Below are 20,474 nucleotides of genomic sequence, written 5' to 3'. Positions count from 1 at the left end.
CACAGAACAGGGTTTGTACCTAGGCCTGCTGGGACCTTCTGCTCGTTCTGTTTCATGTGGGCAGGTCCCTGGGCTGCTGCTGGCAAACCAAGGTTCCCAGGGAGAGTTCACCTGGTGCTGTGTTGCCCCTCTGATCTGGGAGCCTCTGCTCCTTCCAGCTCTTCCTGGAAAGGGTAACCTCCTCTGGGCTGGCCTGAGGCAGGAATTGTTGGCTTCCCTTGCTGGCTTCCTTGGTGCCCTTGGTCCCCATGGAGGCTGGGTGTGCTCATGGTTGTGGTTCCTCTGTGCCCCCTGGAGAAGCTGAGGAGTTTGTAGAGCAGGAAAGGAAATCTTTGTGAGGATGGACTGCTGGAGGCCAAGCCCCGTGCCCAGGAAGGGAGGCTCTTGGACGTGGAGTCCCTGGCACAGCACGATGTGACAGAGCCTGGGGGAGCTCAGCTGGCTTTCCCTGCTGGAAAAGGAGCTTTGACACATGGGAAATGATTGTTTGAGGAGCAGTGAGGAGCTGTCCCTGTTGGGGTGACCCTGGCAGGAGGGCAGGGCCGTGCTGCGCCAGCAGAGCTGTTCCAGCTGTGCCATTCCCCATGTTGCAGCTGTGCTGTTCCCAGTGTTTGGGCTGTGCATCCTGCCCCGCGCTGTGTCCCTTTTTCCTTCCTTTGCCCCGCTGTGAGGGTGGTTTCCTGTGCCACGGGTGCGGAGGGCTGGGTTCCTCCTCGCCCTGTTTTCCTGCTGCCCTTTCGAGCCTGGCCGGCGCAGCAGCGCCTGTGCCAGATGTGATCCCAACGCTGCTCCATCCCGGGGCTGCTCCCTGCCCTGCTGCCTCGGGAGAGGAGAGGAGAGGAGGGAGCAGAGCGATCCCAACGCTGCTCCATCCCGGGGCTGCTCCCTGCCCTGCTGCCTCGGGAGAGGAGAGGAGGGAGCAGAGTGATCCCAACGCTGCTCCATCCCGGGGCTGCTCCCTGCCCTGCTGCCTCGGGAGAGGAGAGGAGAGGAGGGAGCAGAGTGATCCCAACGCTGCTCCATCCCGGGGCTGCTCCCTGCCCTGCTGCCTTGGGAGAGGAGAGGAGGGAACAGAGCGATCCCAACGCTGCTCCATCCCGGGGCTGCTCCCTGCCCTGCTGCCTCGGGACAGCCAGGAGAGAAGAGGGAGCAGAGTGATCCCAATGCTGCTCCATCCCGGGGCTGCTCCCTGCCCTGCTGCCTTTGGAGAGGAGAGGAGAGAGCAGAGTGATCCCAACGCTGCTCCATCCCAGGGCTGCTCCCTGCCCTGCTGCCTTGGGAGAGGAGAGGAGGGAGCAGAGCGATCCCTGTGGCACTGCCCCAGCTCAGCCATGGCGTCCGCACAGGTGAGTGCCCCCAAAACCACTGTGTCCCTGTGTCCTGCATGGGCCGTGTCCGTGTGCTGGGAGCTGTGCCCTGCCCGGGGGGCCATGCTGGGGGCACACACATGGTGGCACTGGGTGTGACCGTGGGGCTGGCTCAGGGTGAGGGGGCTCGGCCCTGACATGGCCGAGGGAAGGAGCCGGGGCTGTCGGAGCTGCTGGGGGTTCTGGAGCTCTCTGCAAGGGACAAGGAGCTTACTGCAGGGGATAAGGAGCTAACGGGTCCCAAAGCCCATTAAGGCTCCGTGGGGTTCCCGTTGCCTGCAATAGGCACGTGCTCAGCGGGCTCTCCACACGCTCTAATGCCACACTGGGATTATGCCAAGGCTTTGCCCTACTCTCTCCTGTTTATTATTAACTGGAATTAATGAGATGAAGGGTGGAGAGATGTAGGGAGCGCTGCAGAGGATGCTCCCCTGCCCCATCACCCCAAGGACCCGCTGGTGCCCCCAGAGCAAAGGCAGCACCACGGCCTCCAGCCCCAGTGTGGATTCTGCTGCCTGTGTGGCCTTCCTGGGTGTCAGGGAGCTGTAAGCAGCTTCTCTGGAGTAAAGCAGCTTTCTGCAGCTGCCCTGGGCCATGAGCAGGGCGTGCCAGGGACTGCCAGGCGCCATGTGTCCCCTTGAGGACGCTGCTGCTGGGTGGCACTATTAGCTTTCCATTCCCATGGCTTCACCAGCTGCTGGAGGTTCTGGAAGGCCTTGGCCAGGCAGCACCCACTGGCACCAGGAGTGGGTGGAGGGTGGGAGCCCCACGGGATCCAGTCCCTGTCCTTAGCAGGAGCAGCCAGGGCAGCAGGGCCAGGGAGCAGCTCTGGCTCAGCCGCTGCTCTCCCCTGTAATTGGCACTGAGGGGTTGCTAAATGCAGCAGTGAAGGCTGCTGGCTAATTAGTTTATTCTCTAAACCAGCTCGGTGATCTGGGAAAGGCCAGGGCTGGACAGGGGAGTCATTACCTCGTTAGGCCAGCTAATGGAGCTGGGAAACACAAACCTGTGCACACTCCGTGAGTCCCTGGTGTGGTACAGGCGCCCCTGAACCTGGGAAACCTTCCCGGGAGAGCGCCGAGCAGCTGCCCCAGCTCCGTGGCCACACCCGAGGACCGAGGGCAGTGGCTTTTCCAGAGGCCATGCGGGTGGGAGCTGGCTCGGGACACTCTCCCTGCGGAGCTGCGGGCGCGCTATCAGCCGGACGCTCCCGCCGCCACAATCGCTGCTTTTGTTTCTGAACTGGGTGGGGAGTGGAAACCCGGCGTCCTTTCCCGAATAAAACAACAGGGATTCGTTATCCAGGGCCCCAGGGCTCGGAAGGGCACCGATGGAGCTCCCACCCTTCTCCATCCCTTCTGATCTCTACGGCGCTCTCCATGGAAACGGGATCAGCATCCTCCCCGCGAGTCCCACAGCCATGCTGGCGTTATCAGGGCTGGGACTCCGAGCTGGCACCAGAACAGCTGTGCCTTCCCTGGCCCGAGAGGATGCCCCGATCCCTGTGCCCTCCCTGCAGTGAGAGGATGCCCGATCCCTGTGCCCTCTCCGGCCTGAAAGGATGCCCCGATCCCTGTGCCCTTCCCTGGCCCGAGAGGATGCCCTGATCCCTGTGCCCTCCCCGCAGTGAGAGGATGCCCCGATCCCTGTGCCCTCCCTGGCCTGAAAGGTTGTCCCGATCCCTGTGCCCTTCCCTGGCCCGAGAGGATGTCCCGATCCCTGTGTCCTCCCCGCAGTGAGAGGATGCTCCGTGCTTGAGGGACGGCTTGGTCCTTCCCTTCTCTTCCCAGGACCTGCGGTCCCGTACAGCAGCCGGGCAGGTGCCGGTGCCCGCTGCCCTGCGAGGGACAGCGGGACAGACCGGGAGAGCTGCACGGCAGCGACTGGGCTGTGCCGATTTTCCCTGCTCCTCCCTGGGTTGCTCAGTGCACGGGTGATGCCGGGAGCGAGGAATGCAGGGCTGGCCGAGCTCCTCCTGCCGCTGGCAGCCCCGACTCCCCGGTCCTGCTGCCAGCCCAGCCCAGCCCAGGGCGGGTATCGCCACCACACCCAGACCTGCGCGGGGAGCCCTGACCCCGACAGCCCCAAGCCTGCGCTCGAAGCCGGCCGCAGGTGGAGGTGATGCTCCGAGGAGGAGCAGGGATAATTGCTGGCCCGGGCCGTCCTTGCGTGCTTCGTGGTCCAGCGGCTCAGCAATTAGCGCTTGGGAGCGGCCGGGGAGGAGCTCCTCGTGATCCTTTGTCTCTCGGAGTTTCCCAGCAGAAGCTGTTCCCCGTGATTCGCTCTGAAGTGTCGCTGCCCCAGCTGAACCTGTGCGGCAGCTGCTGCCTCACCTGCCCGCAGGTCTGGGCGAAGAAAACGCTGGTGCCTCATAAAGTCAGCACCACAGTAGGCTCTGATTGTATCTTGCAAACAGATGCAGTCACACATATCCATGATAATTTTTTTTCACCCACGGAGAATTAATGATAGAGAAAAATTAATTTTCATTAACAACTGGTGTGTCACCAAAAGGGATTTTTCTTTTTTTAATGAGGAGAAAAACAGTTATGCCAGAATAATCCCAAACTGGTGCCTCAGCCAGTCCTCTGAGGAGATGGGATCAGTACTCCAGGAGCAGGGAAAGCCGAGGCAGACAGCGGTGAGGGTCAGTGGAGCAGGCTGGTGCTGGAAGGAGAAGGTGCAGCAGCACAGAGAGCTGCCAGTGGCTGGCTTGTCACCTGTCACCTCTGCTCCACGCCCAGCTCCTGCATCCCCGAGCCCGGGGCAGTGCTGCAGGCTGCAGGAATGCCGGGGCCGGCTGCAGCTGGGGGCACGGCAGGTCTGCCCGCCTGTGACACCGGAGACTGAAGTTTTGGTGGGTGACCTGCAGAGTGGGGGCACTTTGCGTGCCACCCCAGCACCTCCTGCCCTCGTGTGTGGCAGCCAGGGGCTGTCCCCAGCAGAGCTGTAACCAAAGCTGGGAGGTGCCCTGAGCGGTGTCTGGTATGTCCCTGCAGCCCGAGTGGGGATGAGAGCCCTGCATCCATGGGCATGTTTCTACTTTTAACATGTTAAGGATCGTGTCTGTAACCTGCCCTAATTTTAGGCATTGGTCTCTGGCGCTGAATCCCGCAGGGAAGAATGAGTGCAGGTGTAAAATTAGCTGGATTATTCTGGGCTGGCAGTTACCAGTGCTCCACCACGGAAAGGTCCAGCTCGGCCACGGCTGTGCTGCTGCCTCCCAGGAGCCCTGTTCCCACTCAGGATCGGCCTGCAATCACAATGTTCTTATCCACGTGGAGGTTTAGAGGGAAAGGACACCATTCCTGCCGTTAGGAACTGATCCATGTTAGGGGCAGCTAAACAGAGTAGCCTTGCAGTGCCAGTGGTTTGGCTGGGAAGAGATTGGGAAGCAGAGACTGAACGAGGATAAATGGTGCCTTTCTAGGCTCTGCCACAGCTGGAGAAGAGATTATGTGAAATAACTAACATGGAAATGTTAATCAGCATTAGCTGTAGCCCAAATTCCATTAGAGGAATGCTAAACAAAGAGAAGGCTGGGATTAGGGTGGCTTGGCAACAGGCTGTCCTCCCCAAAGTTTGGGTCTCCAGGATTTAAACTGTTATTTAAAATACAAGTTATTTTCTTTCTCTCCTTGGTGCAAACACCAGAATGTCCAGGTGCAGAGCAGCTGGAGCCAGCACATGGAGTGTGCAGCAGCCTGGAACACTCCACTGAGGACACAGCGCAGCAGCAGCTCCTCAGTGTGAGCACAAACATCCCTGCCCTGGCTGCTCCTGGCACTGCACTGCCAGGGACTGGTGTCACAGAGAGGCAGTGACCGAGGGGGCTGCAGGGGACACGGCCAGGCTGGCCAGCTGAGGGGATTCTGAAAGGACTTTTCTTGGGGTTTTGGCTTCTCATGCCTGGACATGATCTCCTGAGCTTTTGGGGGTTTAACACTTACTGTTACCTTGTGTTTGACTGTTCACTCCCTGGTTTCAGTACTTTTCCCTGCTGGCTTTGTCCTGGCCCTTTTTTACCAAGTTTTCAGAGTTAATATTTCTGAAGTAACTCAGGATCCTCCTGTTCTTCCCCTAAGGAGCCAGGCTGGGAGAGCTGGAGGGGTTCAGCCTGGAGAAGAGAAGGCTCCAGGAAGATTTTAGAGCCTCTTCCAGGGCCTAAAGGGGCTCTAAGAGACCTGGAGAGGGACTTTGAACAAGAGCCTGGAGGTACAGGACAAGGGGGAATGACTGCACACAGCTTTAAGGCTCCTTCCAACCCAAATCAGTCTGAGATTCTGTGCTCTCATTCGAGCTGGAAATGCAGGAGGACGTGGAGCTGTGGAGTCTGACACAGGGGAAACCCCTAGGGCAGAGCTCACCCCAGTGCAGCAGAACTGGAAAGGGTTTGGAGTTAGCTGTGCCTCTTCCCCCACTTGCAGGCTCCTGGAGGGCTGCCGGGCCCTGCAGGGGATGCAGAGGGAGCGAAGCTGTGCGCTCACACACGCTGTGATCTCTGCGTACAGCTGATTGTTCCAGAGGCTCCTGTGGCAGAGGCCACTCGGGAATGCATCCCAGGCTGGATGTGAGCTGGAATTTGAGCGTGGAAGCTGCCCTGTAGCAGGACAGAAGTTATTTTCTCCATGGAGTTTGCAGATGGCCCACTGCACTCGAGAGACTGAGCAGGCAAGTGTGTTCAAACAACAGAATCCAAGAGCGATGGGCACTGACACTGCTTAGCAGGGCTGAGTCTCACCAGCTGAAAGAAGCCCTGAACTGAGGAGCAGGAGTTGCCCCCGCAGCCAGGGAAGCGTTCCCAGGTGGGATGCCCCAGCCGGGGAAGCGTTCCCAGGTGGCATGCCCCCGCAGCCAGGGAAGCGTTCCCAGGTGGGATGCCTCAGCCAGGGAAGCGTTCCCAGGTGGGATGCCCCAGCCAGGGAAGCGTTCCCAGGTGGGATGCCCCAGCCGGGGAAGCGTTCCCAGGTGGGATGCCTCAGCCGGGGAAGCGTTCCCAGGTGGGATGCCCCAGCAGGGGAAGTGTTCCCAGGTGGATGCCCCAGCCGGGGAAGCGTTCCCAGGTGGGATGCCTCAGCCGGGGAAGCGTTCCCAGGTGGGATGCCCCAGCCGGGGAAGCGTTCCCAGGTGGGATGCCCCAGCCGGGGAAGCGTTCCCAGGTGGGATGCCCCAGCCGGGGAAGCGTTCCCAGGTGGGATGCCTCAGCCGGGGAAGCGTTCCCAGGTGGGATGCCCCGCAGCAGGCGCCATCCTGGCGTGCTGGAGGGGCCGATGTCTGCTCTGGGCACTCACCACGCCAAAAGGGCACGGCACAGCCCTCCCGGCCAGGTTCCCAGGCTGTTTGGGTGCTCTGCCCACGGGTATTTTTTGCCTTCCCTTGAAATGACAGGACTTTGAGAAAAGCCATCCTTGAATAGCTGGGGCAGCGCAGATCGGCAGGGAGCCGGCTCGGGTTTCCCAGCTGCCGAACCCATCCAGCAGGTATTTCGGGCAGCCTCGCGGCTTTGTCCAGCGAGCTGTGGGGTGCCGGGGGAATTAGGACACAGCGTGCCTGCCCCTTCTCCCAGGACTGCTCCAAGGGCTGAGGCCTCTGCTCCGCAGCGGGATCAGCTCCCGGATTTGCGCACAGATTGCTGCCTAGCAGGAGCCGGAGCTCCTTTCCAGAACGAATCCTACTCACAGGAAATTCAGCCCCCTTTGCCATCGGCCAGCATCCAAGAGAGAGCAGTACCAGCAGACGCAGGATTTGTTTCGAGTACCGTGAATTTGAGGGTGCAGTAACTGGTGTGAGTGACAGTCGTGTGCCAGCCTCAGGTCACCCTGCTCTGCTGTGCCACCCGGGGGCTGTTCATGCCCCAGCCTCTCTCTCTGTTCTGTGAGCCCAGGCTGGTTTGACTCCTACAGGTTCAGCTGCTCCCTCGAGCAGGCAGGAGTTCAATCCCTGCTGGTTTCCCACTGCTCAGAGCAGATGGAGAGCAGGGAAGGCCCGGCCAAGATAATGGAGCTAATTTGTGAGGCTCGGGGAGCTGTGTGGGGTTCCTCTGGCTTCAGGAGACGCTGCTGGTTGGGATTACTGTGGGAGACGCTGGGGTTGCTATTATTACACTGCAAATCCTGCATGCCTGGATGGTTGCTAACCTGGGATGCTGCTTGCTTTGCTCCTCATCGCCCTAAAAATGAATCCAGGATCTCTCCGGTGCTGACAGGAGTTCCCAAGAAGAGACAGAGGCTGAGGGAGCTACTGAAGGTCACAAGGCTCCAGTTTCACTGTTGATCCATTTGAGCTTAAACAAGGCTCCGAGCTGCTGATGGTCCAACCCCAGACATCACACACACACAAGGATAAGAAGCTTAGGAAGAGCTTTGCCTTTGCTGCTGACTCTAAAGCTTTGGAAACTGCGCCGTGGTTGCCTGGGAGCCCTGGTTTCCAGCACAGCCGGCCAGCCCATCCGTGAGCATGGAGGAAGATGTGCTGATGACAGCAGCTATTGGAGATGTTTTCCCTGAGCTGGGCTGGCTCCCCACAGATAGAGCATTGTCTCCCTGAAGTCCTGTCTGCAGCTCTGCCAGTGCTCTGATGGATTTGCACACTCTGCTGCCACTGAGTCCCATTTTTCTCTCTCTTTTGCTGCAAATGAAACAGTTAAACTGCAGCATGGTCACTCCCTGGCCAGACTGCTCTGTGCAGGAAGGCATTCAAGTTAAGTTCCTTTTGATCTTTACATTCCTCTGGCTCCTTATCACTTCTCCTTATCCCTGCTGTTTGTCTGTCCTACCATTTACCATAGTCCACAGTAAGGCTTTATCTCCAGGATCAAACCAGTCCAGGGGAGATCAGAGTTTCTCCCGACATTGCTCTGTCCCCCGGTGCAGCCCCAGGAGCCCTGGTCCCTTTTGCCTCCATGTTCCAGAGTTGCATAATCCCATGGAAAGCCTCCCTGCTCCTGCTGATAAACCAGGGCAGCAGCAAACCCCACTTCTGTTTGGGGTGAGGGGAGCCAGACCCTGTTGGCAGCAATGTCCTGATGGGAACGTGAGAAGCTTTTGCTATGTCCCTTGCACCCACTTCTGCTTCTAATTCTACTTCCCACCCTCGGGTGTGACCAGAGCACCGTGACACAGTTCAGTCTGTGTGGCACATGCTGCCTTTGGTTCACTTGGGAACTCAGCTCCTTTACACTTGCTGGAATGTGCTGCTTAATTAACGCCATTTATCACACAGATGCTGCCACCACAGTGAGCACGGGCTTGCTGGCTGTCTCTCTGTGCCTCAGCACAGGGATTCCACTTCTCTGAGAGTGAATCTGCTTTCTCTCAGCAGCTGATGTGCTCAGCAAGGCTTGGAGCCCCAAGAAAAAATGCCTTCACTGTACACCTTCCCCAGTGACATTCCAAAACTTTCTCCTGGCATCTGGAACAAGAGTTTACTGCAGTCCAGAAAATCAGATTCACCACTCCCCTGAAAGCATGTGTGAGTGGTGAAAAACAGGAGCTGTTTTCAGTCCTCATCCACCACCTGAACTTTACCCTCTTGTGCTGCCAAAACAGATTCCCTTCCTTTGGGGCGTTTTCTTCTTTTGGGATGTGTTATAATCCGTAATGAATCCGCAGGACAGTCTGTTCTGTTGGCTCTCCGGGCAGCAGGCAGCAGCCCTGGTTTCTACACCCACTTCTGACCTGACGTACAGCCTTGGGAAGCCGTTTCCCACCTGTCCCCGCTCCCAGCGCCGCCCCGCTGGCTGCACGGCGCGGTTCTCCAGGAGCTCCTGCCAGGCACGGTTCGTGCACACGCCGGCTCCGGGCACGGCTCCGTGCGCAGGGCGAGCGTTCCCTGTGCCTGTCGGGCACTGCTCCGCAGCAGCCAGGAGCCAGGGACGGCAGCCAAGTTGGCACCGGGCGCTCGCTCGTCGCGCTGGGCTCCCGAGAGGTTGGCACACGCTTTGTTTTTCCCGAGCTCGGCCTCAGGCCAGGCGGGCTCAGGGCTCAGTGTGCAAACACCGCTGAGCGCGGGCTGCCGTCTAAACACGTTCCCTTCCTCCTCCCTTTCTGGGAACCCGGGACGAGATGGGGGTGAAAGGAGTGAGGAGAAAGGAGGTTGTAGTGATGTGGCGTCGGGCTCTTCTCCCAGGGAACAACCCACAGGATAAGAGCAAACAGCCTCAGGTTGTGCCACCGGAGGTTCAGGTTGGATATTAAGAAAAATTTCTTCACTGAAAGGGTTATCAAGCTTTGGAAGAGGCTGCTCAGGGAAGTGGTGAAGTCATCATCCCTGGAAGTGTTCTAAAAACCACTTGGATATGGCTTTCAAGGATGAGGTTCAGTGCTGAACACGGTGGTGTTGCATGGTTGACAACTGGACTTGATGAACTTAGAGGTCTTTTCCAATTCTACAATTCCATGATTCTCTGGAGCTTGGACACCGGTTTGCTTTGGCTATGTGTTGTTAAACCTTCCCACTGCTTGTCTGAACATCCCTGGGGCCGTGTCCCCTCCCCATCCAGCAGTGCAGGTTTGTGCACACCTGGCTGGCACACCTGGGGATGGGCAGGAGCTGCCCTGGGGAAGGTGGGAGTCAGCCAGGCTCCAGGGCCTGGCAGTGACCGTGTGTGTGCTCCTGCCCACGTGGTCATTGCTGCTGCTGGGACGTCCCTGGTGTGACCCTGGGACCCGGGTCTAGGGGACACCAGACAGACATGTGTGTCCTGCTGGGGACACTGCACCCAGAGGGGTGGCAGACACCCCACGGCAACAAGGCCCCCTCTATCCTTGCAGTGGAGCCTGGGACTCTTCCCAGGCTCAAGAGCAAAAGGAGATTAAATTATATTCTCCTCTCTGCGTGTGCCTGGCATGGGGATTAATTTATCCGCATGATTAAGGCAGCAAGTGATGCAGGAGGTGGCTGGGTAATTTAATGACCCAGGTGGAAACAGAGAGCCAGCAGCGTGTTTCCCTTTCAGTCGTGCTGGGGTTTGATTTTTATGTCCTGTTACAAATGGATTGATAAATGAACCCCCTGGAGAAGTGGAATATATTCACACTGATCTGCTTCTCTGTCATATGGAACTGCTGGGAGCCAGAGCTCACTGAGCTCTTTTTGGGGGCAGATGTGGCCATGGCTTGTGCAGAGGGGGCTCCCCAGCTGCTGAGTCACATCCCTATGGATATGGGCCTCACCCACTCAGACAGTCGGTACCACCTCATTTTGTGGAGCACGTGCCCACCTAGCTCTGTGGTTTTGTGACTGATTCGAAAGCTCTCTGAGTTCTGACTGGGGTAAGAGAATGGCACAAATGCTCTTCCACTGGAGCAGAAACACAGGCTCTGGCACTGTAACTCTGGAAATCCCACCGTGCTGCAGCAATCCCTTCCTGCTGCCTCGCTGTACAGCTTGGCTCCAATTAGTTGGTCTCGACTGCTACATGTGCAGGCCAGCCCCGCTTCTATTTCAGGGGAACTTGCCAGAGATTAATTAGATCCCAGGCTGCGGAGGACCAGCCAGCACATTTCGTGTGCCATTAACTCGGCACTTATCAGGCAAACATTGTCGGGATAAATCTCCCCTTTGTTGCGCTGCTGTAAGCGAAGGTTGTCACAAAGATGAGCTTTGAGCAGACACAGGGTGATGGCTTGGGAGCTGCATAAGCTGCTCGCCGCGCTCAGCCGCCAGTCCGGGTCTGCTCACGGAACTGCTGAGGCACAGCATCCACCAGGCCCTGAGTCAATGCAGTGTCAGCCACTGCTCCAAGGAAACCTGTGCTCTGAAGGGTAAAATCACAGACAGAGAAGGCACGGAGCTCGGGAGAGCGGGGAACAGATCTCCAGCAGGAGCTGCAGATTTCTGTTTGGAAAGCATGAAGTGACCTTGTCTCCCCAGCCTCAGGTTGTGCTCTGCTCTCGGTGCCCACGCGCTGGGAACACGAACCACAGCGGGCTGGCTTGTCCCGGCTCGTCTCACTTCCAAGAGAGCTGGGAGAACGTCTGGCCAGACAATGAGGGACAGGAGCCAAGAACCAGGAACGGAGTGATGGTGAAAGCAAAACAAAACCAGGGACCAGAAACAAAAAAGAGGCTTGGAGCAACCAGGTCTGTGGAAGCTGTCCCTGCCCATGGCAGGGGCTGGAAGTGGATGGCCTTTAAGGTCCCTTCCAACCCAAAGCACTCCAGAATTTTATGATTCCACGATAAATCATCCAGCTAATCATCTAGAGGGGATGGGGCGTGCAGAGGGGTGATGTAGTGGGAGCTACATGCCAAGAATCTTAACAGCAGCAGCCTGAATTAATTTGAAGAGCAAAGTGAGAAGTCTGGAGAAAAAGCCTGCAGAAGTGTCCAGAATGAGGGAATAGTCCTGGCAGCGTGGCCAGGGAAGGGCCAGACGTGGAATCTGCCCAGACTGCACTGGAACAGCCCGGCCTGGCCTGGGGACTGTGAGGTGAGCTTGGTTAGCTGGGCTCCCGGGGCTGCCACTCACACCCACAAGTCAGGCTCCAGAAATTCAACGTGAAACATCTTGTTCTGGCGCTGACACATCGGGCTGGGAGATGGTGTTCAGATAGGGAACTTCCTGCTTTGACAGCAGGGGAAAAACGGGAAGGTTCTGCTCCAGCTGCTCTGGCTGAAGGTTCTACCCTGCACGGAGCTGGCCAGCGAGAACCGTGGTGTGCCCGGGACATGATTCCCTGGGATGGGCTCCAGTGGGACACAGCTGGACCCAAGGCTGGGTGCCATCCTCTCAGTGCCATCCTCCCAGTGACATCCTCTCACTGCCATCCTCCCACTGCCATCCTCTCAGAGCAGCCCTGGCTGAGCCCAAGGATAGGTGCCATCCTCTCGGTGCTGAGCCCTCAGCAGAGCCATGGCAAACACATGGAAGTGTGTGATTATCAGGGGACAGGGATCGGCGCCGGAATTGGCCGAGCACTTGGAACTGCCCCGTGCAGCTTCTCGGCACTGACTCGAGAGCAAGGAGTTATTTTTAAGACTCTGCTTTCCCTCGTACTGGAATGACTCAGAAGGAGCTTCCTTTAAACAGCACAGATTTGGTGGGAAAAGGGGAAAGCTACTGGTGCTAGCTCGGTCCTGGGAACGTGACAGTATTTTTGTAAAGCTGAAACTTTTGGTAAACTTTTGGTGAGAGGTGTCTGGAGCTGTGACTCCTGCTCCAGGGCATGCTGGAGTTCTGTTGGTGAGAGATGCTGCCTGAGACGTGGCTCTTCAGGGAGAAAAACACCACAAACTCCAAATGGTGTTTGGGGCATAAACAGCGTGTCTCCAGAGAGCCCAAATCTGGGATTAATCCGTGCTGGACCAGGGGGCAGAGTGCCCAGGGGAAGGTTTCCATTCCGGAGCTCCCGAGACTCCCCAGCCACCCTGCAGTGCACAAAATGAGTTCATATTTTACAGCACCGTTTTCCTTCCTTCTGAACAGGCCACCTATGGAGTAACCCAAGTGTTTGAACAGGGTTTGGCCAGATTGATTAAAAGGCAGTGACATTTACCTCCAGCCTTGCTTATATTAGAGATCCATTGATCAAACAGCCCCGTTCCTGCTCTAATAAGCGAGGCCTTAAACCCAACCCATGGGCTATAATTAAATAAATCTCAGATAAGCTTTAAAACCTTCTGTTATGGGTGCAGTGTGATGTGAGGAAAACGGGGTGAGAAGGGGACAGTAAGTAAGAGCTGGGACAAGCAGAACTGAACTCAAACTCGGACATGCTCCCGCCGAGGCTGGAGCTCATTGTGTTGTTTAAACCGCTGCCTATGCCCAGCTCCGCTGCCCGACCCCTTCACATTTGTGCACACACGTCGCGTTTATTGCAGCCACTGTCTGCACGGCGCCATTGGCTCGGATGGCCCGCTGCAGGTGAGCGGCAGGGCTCTGAGCTTCCTTCTCAGCCGGGAGCTGTACTTGGAGGGACGGAGGCGGGGTCCCCCCGGCACCAGGTACACCAGTCCCGGGGGTTATCCCGGGGTTTTTCCCGGCTGTTATCCCGGAGTTTATCCCGGCGCCCTCTCTGTGGTGCTCTGAGGGGCCGCCGCGGGCCAGAGCGCCGCCCCGCCCGCCGCGCGCCCGCCCCCTTCTCGCAGCGCGCCCCCTGCCGGCCGGGCGGCTCCGCGCCGCCAGCACCCCTCCACCACGAGGAAGTCCCTCCCCCTCCGCCCCGCTCGCTGATTGGCAGCAGCGCCCGCGAGGGCGGGCGGCGATTGGCTGCGGGGGAAGTGGGCGGGGCGGGGCGGGCGCGTCCCGGCCGTGGCGGCGGCGGCGGGAGCGCGACGGGGCCGGTGCGGTGCGCGCCCCCCGCCCGCGGCCGCGCCATGAAGAGCCTCAAGTCCCGCCTGAAGAAGCACGAAGCGGTCATCGCGGGCAGCGCGGTGGGTGCCCGGGCGCGGCCCCCGCCTGGCTGGGGGGTGCGGCAGAGCACGGGGGTCCCGGCTGCTGGCAGGGCAGAGCACGGGAGGTCCCGTTCCCTGGGGTGGCGCAGAGCACGGGGGTCCCGGCGTTTGGAGGGGCGGAGAACGGAGGGTCCGGCTGTGCGGGCGCGGAGAACGGAGGGGCAGAGCACGGGGGGTTCCGGCTTCCCGGGGAACGGGGACTCCGCTGGCAGCGGAGAGCGAGGGCAGCCGCGGTATCGCGGGGGAGGAGGGCCCGGGTTCCGGGGGAGGCATCCGAGCTCGGGGCGCCGCGCCGGGCCGGGCTGGGCTGGAGGAGCGGGGCTGAGCGCTCCCCGAGCTGCCCCCGGTTCCCCGTGCCCGCCCGCTGCTCGCTGGCTCCAGCACTAATTAAGGTTTTTTTTTTTTTTTTTTTTTCCAAAAACCTGGGGTTTTTTGGTTGGTTTTTTTTTTGTTTTTTTTTTTTTTTTTTTCCCAAAAAGCGGTGCGGAGCGCGGCCGGCAGCGCCCCGGCGCCCGCTCGGTGCGTGTGCGGGGCGCGGGCAGGAGCGGGTTGTGCCCCAGGAGTTGGTGCGGCGGAACCGGAGCGCTTCTGCTGGACGGTTTGCCCAGCAAGCGGGCAGGGAGCCGGTGACACGCGGCTGGGACTGCCGGCCATCCGCTCTGGGGCCGGCAGAGCCTCTGGAAATGCACCTTTGTCCTGGTGCGGTTCTCTGTTGTCCGCCTTCCAAAATTGAGGCTGGTTTTAGCTGGCTTTGACTGGCTTGCTCGGTCTTTATTTTTACTTCATTCATGCCTGCGGATGGCTTTTGTTGAGGGGGGGGAGGTCTTTGTAACTGGAGAAAGCCGTGTTTGGGAGCTGTTGGCGCGGTAAATCATCTTTAATCGTGCCCGCTCGGTACACGCTTCCCGGGAATCCATCCCGAGCTATCCCTGGGCTCCTCTGCTGAGCTCGCCGCTGGCTACGAGGAGTAGCGGGACAGAGAGGTGAATGTGAGGCACTGGATTTTATCAGCCGTCCTTTGAGATACTGGCTATCTCTAAAATCCTGCTCTGAAGATGTTACCTGACGGGCAGAGCCGGTGGGGAGGAGCTGGAGCTGCTGACGGATCCCCTGGCAGATGACAGCTCCCGTCCCCGTGCCCCAGGATCCACGGAGCTCAGCAGTGATTCATGAGGCTGCTATGAGGATTTGTCATGCGTGGGCTGGCGCTGCTCTGTGTTCATTAGCTGTCCTGTACTTTAGAGCTGTTTGTTATTCTCAAATTAGCCCGGTAATTACATTCAAACAAAGACTGGCAGCACCTGTGTTTGGTTTTGAATAGACGTGGAGATTTTTCACTTCCAATAAAGCCTCTCTTCAGAGGAGGTTTGAGCAGCCTTAATACCTTTGAGAGCTGAAGTTACTCTAAAACACGCGAAGGGAGATTCCTTTCAGCAGGATCCTGTAAAAACAGGGATTTTTCTCCATAGTAAACTCACTTCCCCTGTTTATTACACAGTTTGGGTGTGTGGTCACTCCACCATCTCATCAAATAGCAACCTTTAATCTTCTCGGTGGGGGACAGACCCGTGCCGGTGGGTGGGTGTTCTCGGGGGGGAGGTGGTGGGATGAAGCCGGGCTCTGTTCTGCTGGGAAGGAGGGGAAGTGGGTGGGAGCCCTGCCAGCGGCAGCTTCAGAGATCCTGCGTGAAAGGAGCGCACAGGAGCTGCCTGTTTGGGAAACCTCATCCCTCTGCTCTCCCCACCCAGTGCTGTTTCCTGGGGGGTGGAGAGAAACCTAATCCAGCCTGCTGCTGGAAGTTTTCCTCCAGGTGAAGGTGGTAGTTACGTGCCTTCTGATGGGAATGGCTTTATTACTGGTTTGTGATGGAGGGAAGCCACGAAAAGCAGCAGAAAGTAAAAACCGTGTTGGTTATTACCAATCCCATGGTTGTCCTGAACCTGAAGGTGGAATTAGCTGGTTTTGCCAGCTCCAGCTGGCTGATGGTGCTTGGAAAATCATCTGAGCAGCCTGTTCAGTGCTCTGCATAGTGAGACAAATGCCTGTCGTTAGCAGGAGGGCAGGCTGGAAAGTTGGACGTGGGCTTCCGAGGGGCACAAAGGTCAGAGGACATGCCTCATCCACCAGCACTTATGGAAAAGATCTTAATTAACGTTCTCAATCCCACTGGGACCGCAGCAGCTCCCACTGCCCGTGCCTCTGAGATTCCAGAATACATCCTGACACCATAACTGTGTGTCTGGGACCTGGATTGGGATAAGGACGTGTGTTCTTCAGCAGAGCTGGGAAGCGTGTCTGCGCCTGTGAGATGCTCACAGGGTGGTCTCTCTTGAGAAGCCGACTGGGGAAGGGTTGGTTTGTTGTTCTGCAAAACAAACCTCTTCTCTCTGCTCAGACCTTTGCAAGTGGACGTTCAGAGCCGAGCTCTGACTGTGGCCTCTGCAGGGGAAAAGGCCCCTGATGATTGCTGTAGCTCTGGGGGAACAGCTGGGGAGGGCTCTGCTCAGTCTCAGCTGGGGTAAAACCTGCCTGGCCCTTGTGATGAGCCTGGAATTCAGGGAAGGGACACCTGGAGTCACTGGGGAGCCACCAGCGGGGTTCCTGGTGGGGCTCTGAGCAGAGCTGGAGCTGCAGCCCGAGGAGAGGGATCCCCACAGTTCAGGGGGCAGGTGATGGGCTTGGGCAGATAGAAAACCATGTGAAAACTCCTACCAATCCTTTCTCCTCTGGGAAAAGTGGTGCTGGGTTTTGTTTAATTAACAGAAACCAAACCTGCCGTATAATTAGCGGAAACCATTGTGCAAGGAACAAAGGGGCACCTGAGCACTTGCCCTGGTATAATGAGCTGTGATTATTAAATGAATATCTGGACGAGCTCTGGAGTTAGTGACAGCTGAGCTTGTTCAAGGTTGTGTCAACACTTCTTTCCCTGTGGATGCTGCCCAGCTCTGCTAAGTGGATGAGTTTTCCTCCGGGAAAGAAGGAGTGGAGCTTTGTGGGGTGACCCAATGCACATTAAAATCTGCTCCTGCCCTGTCAGCAGCAGGGAGAGCAGGTACCACCTCCTGCTCTGGGCTGGCCCCTTTTGTCACCGGGTTGAGGGATGCTGCTTGGATTTGCTCGTTCAGCAGCAGCACCTTCTTGCTGGATGGGCAGCAGCGTAAATGCTAGCAGTGATTTGTAGCCCCGGTGTGCTGTCAAATGCACATTAGTAACCAAAGGGGTGAGGTGGAAGCCAGGTGATAACCTAATTTTCACCCTTTAAAGGTCCAAGATCATTTACAGAAGAAGAGCCTGCTGCTGCTGGGGGCACACGAGAGTTTGTACAGGAGCAAGGCTTTTGTGGCACTGTGTCCTGACTCTGCCCCGTGCAAGGACACAGGCCAGGTTGTCAGCCAGGCTGATCCCACTGCCCTGACCCATCAGCAGAATTTTTCCAGTGCTGCTGGCTGGAGCAGTTCTGTCCTGTCCCCCCTCCCTGGGGCAGCCTGAGGTGACTTTGCCAGGGCATCCTCAAGCACCCGCAGCACTGTAATATTCCAATGTCATTCCTGGGGCTGCTCCTCGGAGCGAGTTTGGTTCCAGGAAGCTTTATTCAGGCTCGTGCTAATGTGTTTGTTCTTGGAAAAAAATCTCTGTGTGATTCATTTGCATTTAGTTAACTGGAATTAGAGCTTGTTTGTGTGGTGTTTGGGGTGAAGCTGGAGAAACACAAGGGGCAATTTGTGGTGCAGCAGAAGCTTCGTGGTGCAGCCTGTTTACAGGTGCGTTGTAATTTTCAGGCTCCGTAGAAAGGAGAGTTAATGCTTTATCACTTTGGAATGTAGCAATTAAAAATATTTAAAAGAGTGGAGGTTCAGTGCAGGCCTGGGAGTTCAATATCCTGAGCTGATGTGCAGACATAATTACACAGATAAGTTCTATGCTTATCTCTTTGGAGTTCATGTGACCTTTTGTGTAGAAGCAACTTATGGAGTACTTTGTCAGTATTTGAATATTAATACTAGCAAGCACATGCTGGGGCATCGGAGGCTGATCCTGTTTGCATCACTCGCTGCTGGCTGACCAGGGCTGGGATTTGGTGCTCCCTTCCCCGTGTGCTGGCTGCAACACTCCCGTCAGGTTTCATCACCCCGATATTTCCTGATGCTGCAATGAAAGGCAGCACACAAACCAACGGGGCCCTGCCTGAGAGCTCAGAAATTCCAGCTAATGCTGTGCCTGGAGCCCTGGGAAGGCAGGAGCCGTGCTGCTCCCACTGGCAGCTGGACTCTGACCCTGCTCCTGTTTCTCCCTGTTTAAAGGGGAAATATTTCTCCTGGGCGCCTGTGGGGTGAAGCCAGGCTGCAGCAGGGGCTGGGCTGGCAGGGCTCCCCTTTGTGCAGGTGCTCCTGGCTGTGGGGGCTGTGATGCTCCTGGTGTGGGTGAGTCTGGCCCCAGGTAGCACGGGATGTGCTCAGCAGAGCTGGGAGATGCAGCTGCAGGGCCACACCAGCTCTGGTCGCTTCTGTCGGTCTCCAAGCCAGGCTGTGCCTCAGGGCTGGCACTCTGAGGCTGTTTTATCAATAAAGTGCTCTGGAGTTTTGTGTTGGCCGTGAGATAGGAGAAAGTTGTTTCAGAACAAAACTGGGACTGTTTTTAGTTCTTTGAGCTGGCTTTGCCTCCTGCAGGGGTTGTAGGCAGAATCCTTTGGCACTTCCAGTGTAGCCTCTGAGCTCTTGTGGCTGGCGCTGGTGGATTTTGCCCTGGCACAGCCTGGAAGAGAGAAACTGGCACTGCTGTGGGGGACCTCTCACTCCTTGCAGCAGGAAATGTTGATTTTGAGAGGATTTTTTGACACGTAACAGAAGTCAATGTGAATTTTCTTGATTCTTAATAAATTGATCTTGATGGGATATGCTGACTTGGGAGGAAAACACCTTCAGAACAGGGTAAAATCAGGAATGTTTATGGGGAGATGTAGTTGCCTGCTTCAAGCTGTTGGCTAGGGCACTGTTACCTGCATTAGTGGCAGGCTGCAGGTCCATTTAGACACACCAGGCACAGCCTTTCAGGTGAGTTTTTGACAGGAGTGTTTCCAGCACCATACCAAGCCAGAGCAGGCCTAAGGGAACTGCTGGTTTTTATCCCACTTTGAGCTAAGCCTTGCCCACTTTGTGGCGTTCAATGGCTTTTTTATTCTAGAGGATTTTTGGTGAATGAGGTGGTAACACAAAGTGCTGCCTGTGGGAAGGTGCTGGGTGAAACAAGAGCCCTGTGTTCAGGCTGTGTCTGGTTTTCCCTTGCACAGACTGAAGCCCTCATCTCACTCCTGCAGTCTGGCACTCCAAAGCCTCTACACGTGGAGGCAGACGTGTCCTGGGGAGTAAGATAAGCTTGTAAAATACAAAATGCCATTTCTGCTCGCCCCAGTGGGGTTTAACCCAGTGTGTGCAGTATTTTTCCAGACAGGTGAGCCAAATCCTTCAGGAGAGATGGGTTTAGTGACCTGGGGAACATTTTTAAAAACCAGTTTTCTGATCTAACCTCCCCTTTCATTCTGCCTGCAGGTTTTAAACAAATCAAAGCCCTTCAAAAGCGTTTGTCACTTTGTGCCATTGAAAGGGCAGGGTGTGTCTGTCCTCACCTTGGGTTGGATGACAAATGTACTCTGCCCTCTGGGGAAAGAGCAGGGACTCAAAGTGTGCTGCCTGCTGGATGTGTGAGCCTGCCCTGGCTCTGAAAGGGGTGGTTTGGATTGGATTCTGGGAGGGTGGGCAGGCCCTGGCACAGGTGCCCAGAGCAGCTGTGGCTGCCCCTGGATCCCTGGCAGTGCCAAGGCCAGGCTGGACACTGGGGCTGGAGCACCTGGGACAGTGGGAGCTGTCCCTGCCATGGCAGGGGTGGCACTGGGTGGGATTTAAATCCCTTCCAGCTGCTCCTGGGGCTCTGTGAAGGGCCACTGAGAGTGTGTGAGCTGTGCTGTGTTGGTGCTGGCAGTGTCCCCAGAGCTCTCTGCTCTCCCGTGTGCTTATGTCACCCGCTAATGGCATTACAGGGGCTGAGTCCCCGCTGGGCTGTGCTGGGGACAGGATCAGCCTGGCCCTGCGGTGGCAGGAGCTGGGCTCACTTTCACAGCTTTATCTCAGCTCGCTGTGAAGGGCTTAGGAGCTGCTTTGAGTCACAGCTGGTATTTCTGAGCTGGGTTAGGTGACCTTAGAGCCCATCCAGTGCCACCCCTGCCATGCCAGGGACACCTCCCACCATCCCAGGCTGCTCCAAACCCCATCCAGCCTGGCCTTGGGCACTGCCAGGGATGCAGGGGCACCCACAGCTGCTCTGGGCACCCTGTGCCAGGGCCTGCCCACCCTCCCAGGGAGGAATTTCCTCCAAACCAACCTAAAGCTCCTCTCTTCCTGTGGGAGGCCGTCGCCCCTTGTCCTGTCACTCCATGCTCTGAAGTTGTACAGTTTCTTAGCAGAGAGTGAGGAGGATGCTCAAAGCTCCCCTGGACTCGAGGGGAAATCAGTTCTTTCAGCTCAGGAGGTTTGTCCCTGGCTGGGAGCTGGGAGGGCCCGTGGAGCAGGGCGTCTGTGTTCTGTCTCTGCTCTGATGTCTGTCTGCAGGAACCAGGCTGCTTCTGGTCCTAGCCCAGCAGGGAGGTGGGCTGCTCCTTATCTGTGGAGATAGGGAGCTGGGCAGGATTCCTGGCAGGCTGGGCTTAGGAAAACAG

General features: G+C 57.3%; 1 protein-coding gene across 5 annotated transcripts in view; it reads left to right on the top strand.

Moving 5' to 3' along the window:
- Positions 1-1,316: 1,316 nt before the first annotated feature.
- The window catches only part of UACA (uveal autoantigen with coiled-coil domains and ankyrin repeats), a 39,564-nt gene continuing 20,406 nt past the window's right edge, over positions 1,317-20,474 (top strand). For 4 of the 5 annotated variants that reach the window (XM_038147198.1, XM_038147196.1, XM_038147194.1 and 1 more), the window contains exon 1: positions 13,595-13,741. In XM_038147198.1, the coding sequence (XP_038003126.1) occupies positions 13,685-13,741 (57 nt within the window). In that variant the 5' untranslated portion in view covers positions 13,595-13,684. Of the gene's footprint in view, positions 1,347-13,594; positions 13,742-20,474 lie in introns of those variants that run through there. The other variant, XM_038147197.1, reaches the window with a different exon arrangement.

This window comes from Motacilla alba, chromosome 10 (assembly GCF_015832195.1).
Source record: "Motacilla alba alba isolate MOTALB_02 chromosome 10, Motacilla_alba_V1.0_pri, whole genome shotgun sequence".
NCBI lineage: Eukaryota > Metazoa > Chordata > Aves > Passeriformes > Motacillidae > Motacilla > Motacilla alba.
Note: the sequence above shows the minus strand (reverse complement) of the source record. Positions and strands in the feature narration are given on the sequence as shown.